We start from the raw sequence: 14,069 nt of genomic DNA, 5'->3' as shown, positions 1-14,069 counted from the left end.
ACATCAAAATGGAGAGTCTGGTCATCCTAATCAGCCTCCTGCCCAGGGCCAGGTGAGAGATGACTGTTCTTTCCCCTCACTCTGGATCTTTACTTCCTGCTAAGAAAACAAAATTCCTCAAATCTCAATAGCTTTCTAGACTAATATGTTAACATATATATTAAGACACAACTTTCTGAAGCTGCTCATGACAATAAAGAATTATTAGCCAATGACTGAGAAGCATGATAATAATATAAATAAAGAAAAAATAGCAGAAGTAAAAGAAACAGTAATATGGTTGTATAACTGCCCACTCACACAAGGAAAATAACCCAAAGTTCACTCTAACCTTGTTCCAGTATTTTATGAAGCCCAGGGGAGACAGAAAACACCTTCTGAAGTGTCACCTGTAATCCCTCCTTTCCCCATCTACACACACATGGTTTTTACAAGTATCATTATTTTTCTCTGAAACCCCCCCCCCCCCACCAAAGGCCCACAGGTATTTACACCGTAAACCAGGTTCTTAAAAATACTTCCCAGATGTTGTCATCTGTTCCTGCTTATTTACCAGAGTTCAAATGGATTTTGACAAACAGTCTTTGCTCAAGAGGCAATGCAGTGAAGCCCTTTAATGACAGAACTATGTGTCATCTTTGCCTATAAGCATAAATTTGCACAGCGGGCAGTGTGGTGAAAACAGCTTATCATCAACTCATCACCTCGCATCATTGTTACAATGAAATGCAAATGGAAACCAACATCACTTCAGTCATGGTTGTGAAAATTAGCATCTGTGACATTACCAGTGCCTCATTTATTATGCACTCAAAATTTCAGGGGGAAAGAAAAGAATATAAAACTTCATAACTCTACCAGTCTTTACCTTTGAAAACCTTCAGCTTTTCCCACTCAAGGATAAATCCTAGTTAATATTCATTAACACCAAGCAATCTCTTCACTGCAAATCTTGTCTTACAGAAGTTCTAATTATGTCTCGAATTATTTTTGGTGTTTAGGTTTGCTGTACCTATTTTCTGTTTTCTTTTCTTTAATAAGTATTCCGCTTTGGAGAGGCACAAGCCATCATCTGAGAAAAACGCAGCTCCAAAAAACTTACTTATAGCTTCTGTCTGCAATACAGGCTCCAAACACTTAGGCAAGCAATAAATTTTACTCAGATAATCCTGCTGAAATCAATGGGATAACAGCTAATTTATTCATTTAAGTCAGAATCAGGATCAGGCCTTCTGTGGAGAAAATATAAAAAGGTGAAATTCTGGCCTTAAGAATATGGTAAAAAAGTGCATTGATTTCTGCAATGTCAGGGTTTCATTTTAAGCTTATAAAAAGTAAAATTACTGGTATGAAATTGTTCTGGGGAACAAATCTGCATATTAAAATATTTCCTCCCATTGGATTTGCCAGTCTTTTCTCATAACGCTGAAAACAAATAATGGTTTATCACCTAAGTAAGCGAATATTGATTTAATTAGAAGCTTGGACATCTTTTTGCCTAAACAAAATGCAGAGGCATTGACCCTGAATTGTCTTACACACGAGAAGTAAGCTGAGTTTAAAGCACCAAGTGCATTTGGAAGCAGAATAAGGAAACAAAAACGTCTCAAACCTTTAGCATAAACATAGATCAACTGTCATGTAGAATAATGACACAAGACTTTCTTCAGTCAAGCCAGAAAAAATGGCTCAAAGTCGTCTTTGCTTCATGTTGAAGTAAAGCCAAGAATCATCAGGCAGTTCTCAAGTTTGCTGTGTCCAGAGGAATGGGGAAGAGAGAGAGACAGAAAGGAGTAGGTTCTGCCCAGCACATTACATGTGCTGGCAAGTGGGAAAGACAATGCAGGGATGTTTTACAGATTATTTTCACCTGGACAAATGTGTAAAACAGTGTGAAGTGGAATGCAGAAGAGCTGTGAAGTGCTTTAATGGGGTTTTGTCTGTATGGTGCTGCCTGAAGGGTGTACAAAAGAGAAGACTAGAACCTGTATAATTTCTTAGAGTGTTTTTTTCTTGCCATCATTCTAAATCTGCTTCATTCCACTCCCCAGATGCACTGACATCTGTAACATCATAAGGCTCAGAGAGGCTGAAATCCAGATGACTTCAGGGCTCTTTCCTTCATCCTCCAAATCAAGTGCCCTCCTCCTCCCCAGCTCTCTGAGGGGTGGTGGGACAGACTGTACAGCCCCATAGCTGAAGCACATTTAGGACACACTTCCTTTCCCACTTGCTTGCCCCCTCTTCTGTGCTCCAGGAGTGCAGGAGCCCCACGCTGTCCCTGCAGTGAGCCACTCCAGCCATCAGCATGACCATGAACCTCAGGGCTTTGTGCAAGACCTACTTTGTCTGACCTCACCTGCCCACAAATAATTCTGCAGCTCTGAGCAGCTACACTGTGTAAACCAAGCCATGTCTCATCTGGCAGAAATGAAAGGAGGGCAGATAAGGACTCCCTGAAGGGAGGGATGGGAAATGCACACGTTCTGTTGTGATAGAAAGTCACTTAAGGTCCTGGGTAGACAGATAGGTTTGATTAGGTAGGCTTGGAATAGAGAGCTTAGGTCTTCAATTGGTTGAATTTCTTCAACATTAAGCAGGGTATTTTTAACCCTTAAGACTTTTCCTTTATAATTCAGCTTCCTAAGCTGTTATACAAGGTATAAATGCACACTAGTATGAACAGCTACAATGATAAACATTTTCAAAGGATCAGAATCCTTCCAGTATCTTTTTTGAATACATTTATACCTCATTTCTCTCCCAGTTTTCTCTAGAATGACACCTGGTTTAGATGTCTTTTTGCTTGACAATGAATGTTTATTTATATAAATGCATTCAGTAGTTATATGCATATCCATGAATACATAAGAGCTGCCAGACATTCAAAGAAGTTATTAGCATGGCTTTAGCACTACTGAAATCTTGCTGCATGACAAAAAACTCCTGCAAAAATATTCTTTTGTGGCATAGATTAACTTTTTCATAGTGTACACTGAGAGCGTTAAAATAGAGTTTTGTCTATGCAGCATCTAACACACCTGCAGAAGTCTCTTAAGCACCACAATAACAAATAAGGTAAATGCATTGCACACTGTGAACAGTGAGATATTGAACCTCTATTACTCTTGCATTGGTCATTGAATTGCCCTCCTCCATGAGGGGTTTTATAAAGGGACAGCAAGTTGCCTTGAGAAAGGCTTTAACACCAGCCCTCTGTGATATTCATTCATCTTTATCAAAAGGCATCAATTCATGCCAGTATTCTTCATATTGGAAAGTAATAAAAACAAAAGGGTTAAAAAGAAAATATTGGTGAAACACTCTAATTAACATACAGAAATTCGTACAGTTTTGATAAAGACAAGTGGTCACCATGGTTAAGATTCAATTACCTAAAAATATCTTTTTGGTGTCCTCTTTGAGGGTCTAAGGCTGCAAACCTGATTTTAAAATGAAAACCATTTAAAATGAAAAACAAGCCTTATGGCTCTCTCACGGGTCTGTGTGGATGTTTTGGAGACACTGGGATGTCTAAGTGGCCTAAAGGCAAGGTGAGGTAGCCCAAGACCTGTCCAGTGGCAATGGCATCATGCCGTGTGAGCATGAGGAGGTACCAAATGTGGCCAGCACGGAGCAGGGCCGGCCAGGACGTGACCTACAGAGGTCACTTGTGAAATCCTGTAACTTCTCCAAGAGGTGAGGACCTGTGTCCCATCTTACCCAACTCAACATTAAGCAACTTGAGTATTTACGTTGCTTCCCTGGGACAAGTTTTGAAACATGCTACAACAAGCCAAGATTCCTATTCTATGCAACATGGGGCTGTCTGCTTCCCTGCCCTCATTGTGAGCAGCACATTCAGCAAAGGCATTCTCCTTGTGGAAAGTTTACACAGTTCTGTACAAAAAGGGCCTTTAAAAATAAAAATCAGACAATTGTTAAGGAATGCCTTTTTTTGGAAGAAAAGAGTGGCCAAAACTGGTTTTTGAAAATATTTTACAGACAGGGAAACAAAACCCATCCCCAGAATATTTCGTGGTCATTTATTGTTTAATCAATAATGTAATTAGGTATTAATTATAATTCTTCCCTGCCATTAAAACACAGTATAATAAATGAACAGAAAAAAGGCATGCCAAACCAACCAGTTCGATGTTTAAAAAAAATGTAAAATGTGTGGGAAAATGGTATCAAAATCACTTCAAATCCATGTAAAAAGCTGTTAATTTCAACTGTTAATGATTCATGGTCTAAACTTGCAAGCACAATTTACAAAAGCCAATGCTGTGTAAATCAGAAGGCCTCCTTGCTGAAACAGTGTCTGCAGTAATCTCTCAGGACACAGAAGTCACTAAAGGATGTCTATTCCCAAACAATGAGAAGGTGGATCTATAAATTGGGAAACACCAGTTGTTGAGAGCAGAGAAATGCTAAAAGGCTTTTCTAATCTCTTTGTTAAATGTTCAGCGCTGATAAGCTGAGGCAGAAATGGAGACTGAAGTACTCAGGTTGAGCAGTAGCTGTTGCACTGCAGCCTTGCCATACTCTACAATACTTGTACAATACAATGCATAGAGGTCATTTTGCACTCAGTCCAGGGACTGAAAATAAATTTTGACCATCAGATGCATCCTCATGCATCTTACAAAACTCTCAGTTCCTTTCTTACAATTCCAGATTGTGGAAAGTGTCCAGTGTAGTGCATAGTCAATTTGCTTAGAGTATTTCTTTCAGGCTGATATTTTAATGATTCCCAGAGAAATTAAAATGACAAGCCCTGATTACCAAGTACCCTCTTCTCCTGTGGTTATGGTGATGCAAAAGCAAATTTATTAAAATAAGGAACAAATTTAATAGCTTTACTAATTCTTCACTGATTCTCATGCTCCTTTCTGGGACATCATTGGTTTATCATAGATGAAATGGAGAAAGGGGATTTTGTTTGCCCACCTGCTAAAAGACTGATGCAGAGCATAAAACAACAAAGTCCAGCAGCAGAATTCTTTAGCACAGATATAGCAGCTTCACAATGAGGATTCCTTGAATTGGATCTTTACTATTATAAAGTGAGTATATGCAACAGATTCCTGAGATTATAGCACCGAGGTACTTGCAAGCACATATGAAAATCCTGAAGCTAGGATTTAAGAGGAAATCCTTGTATTAAAAATTGTTAAGAATTCCTGTTATTATTATTAATTGGCAACAAAAATGGGACATTCTTACCTTTGGCTTTTGACTTTTCTCCTTATCAGACGCATTAGATGGTTTTCTCTTCAGCATGTTTAGCTCAGGTTAATCCACTGGACGTGCAACTGCTGTGAATTTGTAACCAAACTAAGTGCAAGGGAGGGCACTCCGGACATGAGCATGGGTTATGCAGTTCCTTATTCTATCAGGATGTGACTTCACACGGCTGCCTTGTGGCATGGGGGAGCAAACTGAATTCTTCCTTTGAGGAGGGGGTGAGGAAGGAAGGGAGGAAGTGACGGGGACAAGAAAGAGAGAGGTGCACCAAGGAGATGAGTTGAAAAGTAGGGCAAGGGTCAAAGTAGAAATGCTTTAAAACTTTGCTGCTGTGTCACCATCAGGCCTTAGTAAGATTTTGGACAACCTCAAGAAAATAATTATCTTTTCCTCTCTCAATTTTTCCCTCTCAGCCTTATGGGACTAAGTGCACCTTTATTTCCACCTGTGCTGGGACTTGTGTGTGAAGAAGGTGTGCTGATATTCAGAGGACCAAGAAATATTATTGATATCAGATGTGAGCTACACCGTGGGTGTAACTGCCCCCAAACTTCTCCAATCCTCTCTTGGCTCTCCAGCAATACAATAAAAACAATGAGATTAAGACTTGCTATTTGGTAGAGAAGGGAATTATCTAAAGTCATCTTTTTCTTTTGCATAGTGGAATAATTTTTTGCCATTTATCACAGAACTGGGACTCCCTGAAAGACCACTTTTCAACCCTCCATTTTCCTTGATTTGCTGAAAAAGTGACTGGGAGAAAAGGCAAGTCTTACAGAAGACTGTAAACAAAGAGGCTGAGGAAAATGGCAGAGGTCTTCTGCCTCGGAAAACCATTGAAAACCATTCCAAAAGCTAAAAGAAAGTGGAGCTATTAAAAGAGCTTAAATTCCTGCTTCATTTTGCTTGAAGTTTTTGATCTTAGAGAAAAAAACAAAAGTCTTCAGCATCCTAAGTAAAACTTATTTGTTGTGAATCATGGGCCACAAACCTTGAAACTTGGAAATATTCCCAAAATTTGCTGAGCAATGGAGGCAAATTCTCAGTTTCAACCCCCAAATTTTCAGGCTCCTCACAGAGCTTCAATTAAATCTTAACTGAGGGCTACTACATATGTTAAAGAAATATCTTAGTAAGTTGCAAGAAAAAGGTTCAGGAGTAACTGTCAAGACAAAAAATTGGTAATTTTTTTTCAAAATTTTGTTATTTTTTCAAAATTTTTTTTTCTAAGCAGCCTTAGCTCATAATTTTAGCATAAAAAAAAGCTCTTTTTAAAATACTCTTCTTTCTCTTCTACCATATGACTATTCCAAGGAGGGGTAAGACATGCTCATCGGATGGATTCCCATTTTGACTTGCTATTTGGACTTCTCTTTAAATGTCTAAAAGAAGTTTTGGAGGGTTTTTTGGGTTCTAATGGATGGGCAGCTGGATGGACTGCAACTGATTGATGAAGGAATAATTGTTATGCATTAATTGTATTATGAGGTTTTCCTTTCCAGGCCTAATAAGATGGGGGTTGGTAAGAAGGGGAGGAGGAACTGGGGTTAAGGTACCAAAGTTCTGTAAAATGCAGGCTCAAAACTCTCTGGGTTAGTGGGCAGCAGTGGACTATGTTTTGAACCTCAGCCCATGAAACTTCACATTTTAATCAGAACAACTCTAATTTAAACCAAAGTTGGATGTGAAGGTTTTATTATTGAAATAAGATATCCATTACAGTTCCTAATTATAGAGATTATTAATAATTAATTAATTAGTAATAATGGTTAACTCAGAGATATTTTTTCCCTATATTTGAAAAGACCACCTGAAACATCAGTTTAAGTTTCTAAGCAGAAGGAGGTTTTACCATGGATATTTAATCATCCTTAGTAATTCAGTAAAGCCATAAGTTTTTACAAAAGCTGCATATATGTTTAACAGTAATTAAACTTGATTATTATCTCCATAGATTTACATTGCAGTATATTGGTTTTCTTTTTAATCTGATCCAAATGTGAGGATTAAATCAGACTCTGCTGATCATTAGACTGTGATTTCCTGTCTCAGGCCACTGTTAAAATCTTCATGATTAATAAAATGGGAACTCAGCTGAAGAGTAATATATGAGCTTCCTTTCTGTAGAATATTTATTGTTAAACAGGAAGAAAGAGGCTATTTCGAGAGATATAGTACCCACCCATATCTATTTCCTTTCCTCATCCACATATCAGAAAAATTATAGCAGCTTGAAGGCTGACCTGATTATGTTCTTGCCCTTGGAAGGTTGACCCACCAGTTTTAAAAAGTAACAAAGTGAAGAAAATCACACATATATAACATTAAGTTCATTTAAATTAGTTAACCATTAAGTTTCAAAAGGACCCCTTTTGAATTAAAAATTAATAATAAGCTCTGTGCTTATATCCTCTGTATTTAAAGCTAATTTTTCAAAGGGGAATGAGTACCTGTGTAAAATTTAAAGAAAAATTCTTATACTTATTATTCTGTTGGACAGGACTGCATGTAAGTTATTCCATTTCCTTGCTGGACTTTGAATCTGATCCAAATCCCGGTGAAATCAATAGAAGTTTTTCAGGTAATTTTTATGGGGCTTGGACTGACTCCTCTATCCTGAAACAACCAGGCAATGTCACTCTTTTATCTGGAAAGTCTTACAGGCAAAAAGGCTATCCACTTAAAAATAATTAAGATGACCCCATGAGAATGATTCTCACTGTCATTATATTTATAAAAGGCAACATCCCTTACAGCTTATTATTATCATTACTCACTTTTAATGAATGGCCCGTGATGAATGGTCCTGGATGTTCAAGTGCTTTATGTGCCTCCCTCCCACATGGTATCATATTCCCCCAGGGGCTCCATCCAGTTTCCTTCCCTGAGAGGAGAGATCACTTCCAGACTAAACTGCAAGAGTAAACTTATCCTTTCACTGCTTGATTATTCTGATAAAACTAGAAAGTAGGGCGTGAAGTAGATTGAAGTGTTTAACACACTGGCCACCTGTCAAAAAGCAAATGAAATGAGACTTTCTCTGTATTAGCAACTCGTTTTCATTGTCTGTCAGACAAAACTGGTCCAAGTTTAACTTGGGGCCTTGGGGCTCTACATTGCTTTCCCTAATACTAAACAAACCCAGAGTGTCTTAGTCTGTTTATTTTAATTAAAAGAAGACATATCTTGAACAAGAAAAGACTCCTGCTTTCAGCCTGTGATTTTATGGCCGTGTGTCTCCCTGTGCCATCTAACTCACTTAGATATTGCAGAAATCTCAGAATAGCAAGTGAAGCTGAGTGAATAATTTGCAGTGAATAATTTACTCAACAAATTTAATCTTTATTTCCTCAAGGAATGTTCGTGAGCAGAACACAATTTCCTCAAATGTATTAATTATGGGCCAGAATTTAGCTAGATACTTCCCTCTCCTGGTCTGATTTGAGCCAGCCACAGCTACAGTCACTGCTAATCCTCAGCAGAGCTCTCTCCATAAACTACCACAGCAAAGACTCTTCAGAAACTAAAAAGAAAAAGTGTGGAAAGTTGAAATCAAGCCCTCTCTCCACTGACAACCCATGAAAGAAGACAGAGGTTGAGGGCTGGACTGTAACTATTTAAAAAACATATTCACTTTAATTTTAATGACAAAGATCACAGTTGTGATTTTCCACTGGGATGCTGGGGAATGGAACTGGATGTGTAACATCCCATCTTTAAGACTCCTACATGCTCTGAAAACTCCTCATCCAGAACTTAGTATTGAAAATTGTTCCAAAATATTTTGGGACTTCACACAACGAGGTGCACGATTTCCTGTTGAATAGGCTCCCATGTGCTTTTCTCATCAGGAAAAGAAAATGGAGAAGCTACAGAACCACAGAGTCTTAGAGAGACAGAACATGATTAAAGAATATTTTAAGCTTACAGTTTAGATTTGTGGCTGTGTTGACCCTATATCAAGACGACTCCTATCCCATACAAAATATAATAGTTATGAAACTTGGCTATGTAGCCAAGGGAATAACTAAGACCTAAATTGTGTTTCAAAAACTTATTTTTTGTTAAATTGTTTACATTGGGTGGATCTTTAATGACGTACATAAAATGTAAAGGCGTAAGGTACCACAAAGAGTGGGAGTCAAAGCTTGTTTAAGCAACCATGAGGGTGCAGAGCAGCAGGAATACGCTCATCATGCTGGGTCCCAGGAAATGGGATTTTGGCCTCTCAGACTATTGGGCTTCCTTCTCTTCCTGAAAAAAATGTTACTGTGATTCTTCCTTCTTTTATGCTAACCCTTTGCCTTTAAGGTCAATGGAGTCATGAAGAATTATGGCAGGGACAGGCTATAGAACACTACTACCAGAGTTTAAAGAGGTGTCTGGTCCAAAAGAGTGGTTGATGCTCTGTGAGTAAGAAAAAGTGGCTCATTGCCAGGCCCTCAGACTGTCCTTGGCATGTTCCCAACGCCACCTGGCCTAAAGGGAAATTGAAGTACCAGGGACTTATCTCAAGCTTTGATCCCAACACATTCTCTTGCATTAGCAGCAGATGAACAGATCAGTCATGCCTACACTATGTCAGGTTAGCCCTAACACTAATAAAAATCTATAGTACTGTGACATAAGGATTCTCAAGGAGATTGGCTTTCACCTATTGAACAAATCCCTTTCTTATTAGCTCAAAGACTAAGAGCCAAAGTTGTGTCTAAATCTTCTAGGTCTTCCTCTTGAGAAAACTCAAAGTCAGCAAGGTTGATCTCTTGTAAAGCAGAAGCCACAGACTTATCCATCATCTGTGTAAAATTTGCTACAGAAATGTGCGTCACTGGTGGTTTTCCTGTACAATTCCTGTACTCTGCAAGCAGAGTGCACTTTCCAGTGTGTGATGAGCAGCAGAAAGCACCTGGCAGGATGCTGCTGCTGTGAGTTCAGACATGCAGGGGAGCAGCCACACTGTTTCTCCGAGTGAATGTTAAAATCAATGTTAAAATACACTGCAGTGTTCATACCTAGAACAGCTCAGTGGATTCCATTAGTGAACGCTGTGATTACTAATCAGCTACAAGGACATTTTATCCCATGGAATTTGCAGGTTTGGATGACTTGTTTTACAGTCATCCAGCTGAAGCTCAGCCTCCCAGAAATGCATTTACACATAAATAGTGACAGTTGCCTTGTACATCTATTTAAAAAGCTCAGATATGAGATTTTCAATAAAGGAAACGGATATAAAAATAAATTTAGGCTCTCTGTTTTTATGTCATACACAAAACATGACATGCTTCATTTGGTATTTAGAAGTCCAGCTTAACATAGAAGCACTGACAGTGCAGCAGGGGATTTTTTCAAGGTATGTACATGATGTCTGCCAGCCTGTCTCTGATTAGAATCAAGATCAACAGAAGTAAATTCTGATTAACTCTAATGCCAGCCTGCTGTCAGAACACTCTGCAGTTGGAACCATCTTTTCCCAGTAAACATCTCCTGCTGAATTTCTTCACTGGCGTCAGAGTGTCACATTGCTGTGCCATCATGGTGTTAGGAGTGCTATGCAAAGGCTAACAGGAGAAAGAATAACACAGCACACTGCACATCTATTCACTTACAGGGTTTGGATTTCATACTGATTCTAGAGGAAAATGTTGTTCTTTCTCCTTTAACATGGTTTAAAGCAGGTGAAAATTGTAATTTGGAAGTGACAGAGAGGGACAGGACAGTTTTATTTGTAGTTGGTTTTAAAAATCTACTTCTACCTATTTATATGATGTGATACCTGACTGATAGGCAGCAGAAACACAAAGAACCTTCATCATTGAGAAAAGGTGATTATTTGCAACCTTCATCTTCCCTTCCTTCCTCTCCTCTCCACGCTCTGTACTACAGCTGCAGGCTTACTGTAGCAAAACTTAATTCAGGTGCTAGCATTAATGGCAACTCCTTCAAAATCTAGCAGGATGTGGGTCTAAATAGCTCCATCATCAGACCTGCCAAATCACACACACTGGGAATGAGACTGAAGAGGCTGATTTTCTCTTACATCCAAGTCTGAACCTCAGTGTAGGGTGGCCTGGCTTATGCTCTGTGCTTGCCTGGCAGGTGTAGGAAGTCACCTGGATCCTTCAGCTGCTTGCTCCAGGGCAGGAGTGAGGGAGGGTGGCAAGCAATAGCCATGCTGAGCCCCCTGACAAAGAAAGGAGATACTTTTCCTGCTGGATTTTGGCCCCAAGGACTGGCAAGGTGATTGCTGCACCCTGTGCTGGTCATGGCCAGTGCTCCTCGTGCCTCACTCAGGATTTCAGGGATGCCTCAGGCTGTGGCTGAATGGTCACAAGTGACTAAGCTGCCCCAGGTTAGCTGAGCATCACCAACAGGGTGGGGACTTGCTCTTAGCCCATCAACAAGATGAAGTGAAGCAGAGGCACATAAATTTATTTCATTAAGGGTTTTAGATAGCATGCTTTATCTCAGGCTGTGGGCTAAAGACACTCACAGGGACAGTCACAGCGCTCAGTATGTTTAAGGCAATTACTTATGTGTCAGTAACTTGTCTTTGGGGAGACAAGGGAATGGAAATGGAAAGCTGTGTCCAAAGCTGTGCTTTGTAGAAAGAAAGTAATGCTTTGCCTCTTCCCAAACATCCCCCTTTTCTTCCATATTCCTTCCACCAATCTACCTTTTTCCATTCTATGATCCAACTCCTTCCCCTCTCACTTCCCACAGTGTATGAGGTTTTGACTCACACCTAGCACACCTCTTCTCTAGAGAACTTTTTTTATCATTTATTCTCATTTATGTGATACTTTTTTCTTCTATCACATATGTTATTTTGTGTGGTTTCTGTTTCCTTGCCTTACTGCAGCTACAGAAAGCAGAAGCTGATGAAAAGGCAAGAAAACCTTTCCTGAAAACAGCTTCATGATCTGCTAAATGTTCTATTGAGCTACAAACACTGAACTGGAGAGGATCCTTGTTCTATGAGGAAACTCTGAAAGCTAGATTTAAGCCTTCTAATTTGCAAGTTTTTTGGATTTTTTTAATATATGTAGAAACTGGTGGAGAGAAACATTGATATTATGCTCCTCTGGTTTGTGAGGGGAAAGTTCACAAGAACTTTTGAAATATCTTTGGGTTCAAATATCGCTACAGGTGGAAAGAATAATACCTAAACCCCTAAAAAATCTGCACCCTTATGTACAATACACACCCAAACTCATTAGAGGAAGAAAACAAACTTTTGAAGCCAAGGAAATGCAGAATTATTGCCATCTGTGATTCCTGATTCCCACCCCTATACACGTGTGTTTCATGGGGCAGTTTTAATAAGACAGTTTTAACATTTACCACATTTTCTCTACTGAGTGTCTGCCTAATTTAGTGCAAATTATGAATCTGAATGACAGTGTCAGAACCTGCAAATAAAGTGTTTGAACTGCTGCCCTTCTGGGGCACAGGCTGGAATGTGTATCCTTGCTCATGCAACAACCATCCCCGTTTTTCAAATGAAGCCCGAGGCAGACAAGTGAAGAGATTTGTCTAATTTCACACAAGAGGTCTGTAGTAGTGCAGGGAGTTGAATCTGCATTATCTACAGCCTTAATCACTGGATCATGATTCATTGGTTTAAATAACCCATGCTGCTATAAGGAAGTGGAGTGAGGATTTATTTTGGCCTTCTAATTCAGGGGAGCACTAAGAAATTGTGTTAAAAGTTATTTACTTTGCAATTGATCATTGAATGCATGTAATTCTCAGGGTGTGATCCTGTGGTTAGGTGTGCAGAAAATTTGAGCAAATATAGCTGCAAGCAAAGTTGGGGGAATTTGATTTCAGTCTTTCAGACTGGAAAATCTGAATACTATCCTGCCATAATTCTTAGGGGAATTATGTTGAAGCATAAATGTGAAGAAGGAAATCTAGGTATTGAAACACTTACACAGCTAGAACTAAATATAGAAACCCTCAAGATATCTGCAAAAGTTTCTGTCTCATGATCTTAAACTATCTGAACTCTTGATTTTCCTACTTCCCACACACTGTTTGTCATAATTTCTTGTGCTATGCTATCAAAGGTAAGTTGTAAGTAGAAGTGAATGAGACGTTTCACGTCATTTAACCTAATTAATTTGGTTCTTCTGCAAAAATTATTCAGCCAGATTTTTTCTAATGGATTGGAGTGCAAGCACTTCCAGCAAGAATTATGTTATGTTCAAGTTTCCAATTTGCTTTCCTTACGTATTAGGGAAGGTGAACTTCTTCAATCAATTAAATGTCTACAGAAAATCGGTCCAGAAATTTCATTACCATAGGTGAATTCCTTTCAAAATAAAAGAGAATACTCAAATACTCAGATACAAATAATTGTCCATTTTTTTCTGGAAACCCTTGGCCTTTGACTTCCAATGATCTGTCCATATACCTGAGAGCATTTAAATAGCAGAATTACAGATGTGTCCATTCTGTTTTCATTGTTTCATTTCCAGTCTTATTTTTCAGGCTCTGTTCTTGTTCATTTCACCCACAAGTATTTTTTCCAAGTTGGATGAACACACAGTTTTCACATTAAATTTTCAGTTCCTAAAAACAAGTTTGGAATTATGCAAGACACGCCTTGCTTTTGGAGAATGTCACAACAGAAGTGCTTCTTTTAAAGGGCTTTGAAACACATTCATTATACTAATGCTGCAGCCCTGGAAACCTTAGTACCTTTCTGGCACTGAAAATCCTCACTCTTCCATTTGTGCCATTGCTGAGCACTGATATCATGTGGCTTTCCCTTCACTTCTGTGTGAGGGAGATGTAAACAGAACTAATTTCTT

At 38.9% G+C, this 14,069-nt stretch overlaps 1 protein-coding gene across 5 annotated transcripts in view; it reads right to left on the bottom strand.

Annotated features, from left to right (window-relative positions):
* Positions 1–14,069, bottom strand: part of SAMSN1 (SAM domain, SH3 domain and nuclear localization signals 1) — a 143,385-nt gene that overhangs the window by 29,451 nt on the left and 99,865 nt on the right. The window contains exon 1 of one of the 5 annotated variants that reach the window (XM_002192612.6): positions 5,230–5,422. The exons of the other annotated variants lie outside the window; for them this stretch is intronic. Within the exon in view, the coding sequence (XP_002192648.6) occupies positions 5,230–5,286 (57 nt within the window). The 5' untranslated portion in view covers positions 5,287–5,422. Of the gene's footprint in view, positions 1–5,229; positions 5,423–14,069 lie in introns of those variants that run through there. 5 annotated transcript variants of the gene reach the window in all.

The sequence above is a fragment of the Taeniopygia guttata genome, chromosome 1 (genome assembly GCF_048771995.1).
Source record: "Taeniopygia guttata chromosome 1, bTaeGut7.mat, whole genome shotgun sequence".
Classification (NCBI taxonomy): domain Eukaryota; kingdom Metazoa; phylum Chordata; class Aves; order Passeriformes; family Estrildidae; genus Taeniopygia; species Taeniopygia guttata.
Note: the sequence above shows the minus strand (reverse complement) of the source record. Positions and strands in the feature narration are given on the sequence as shown.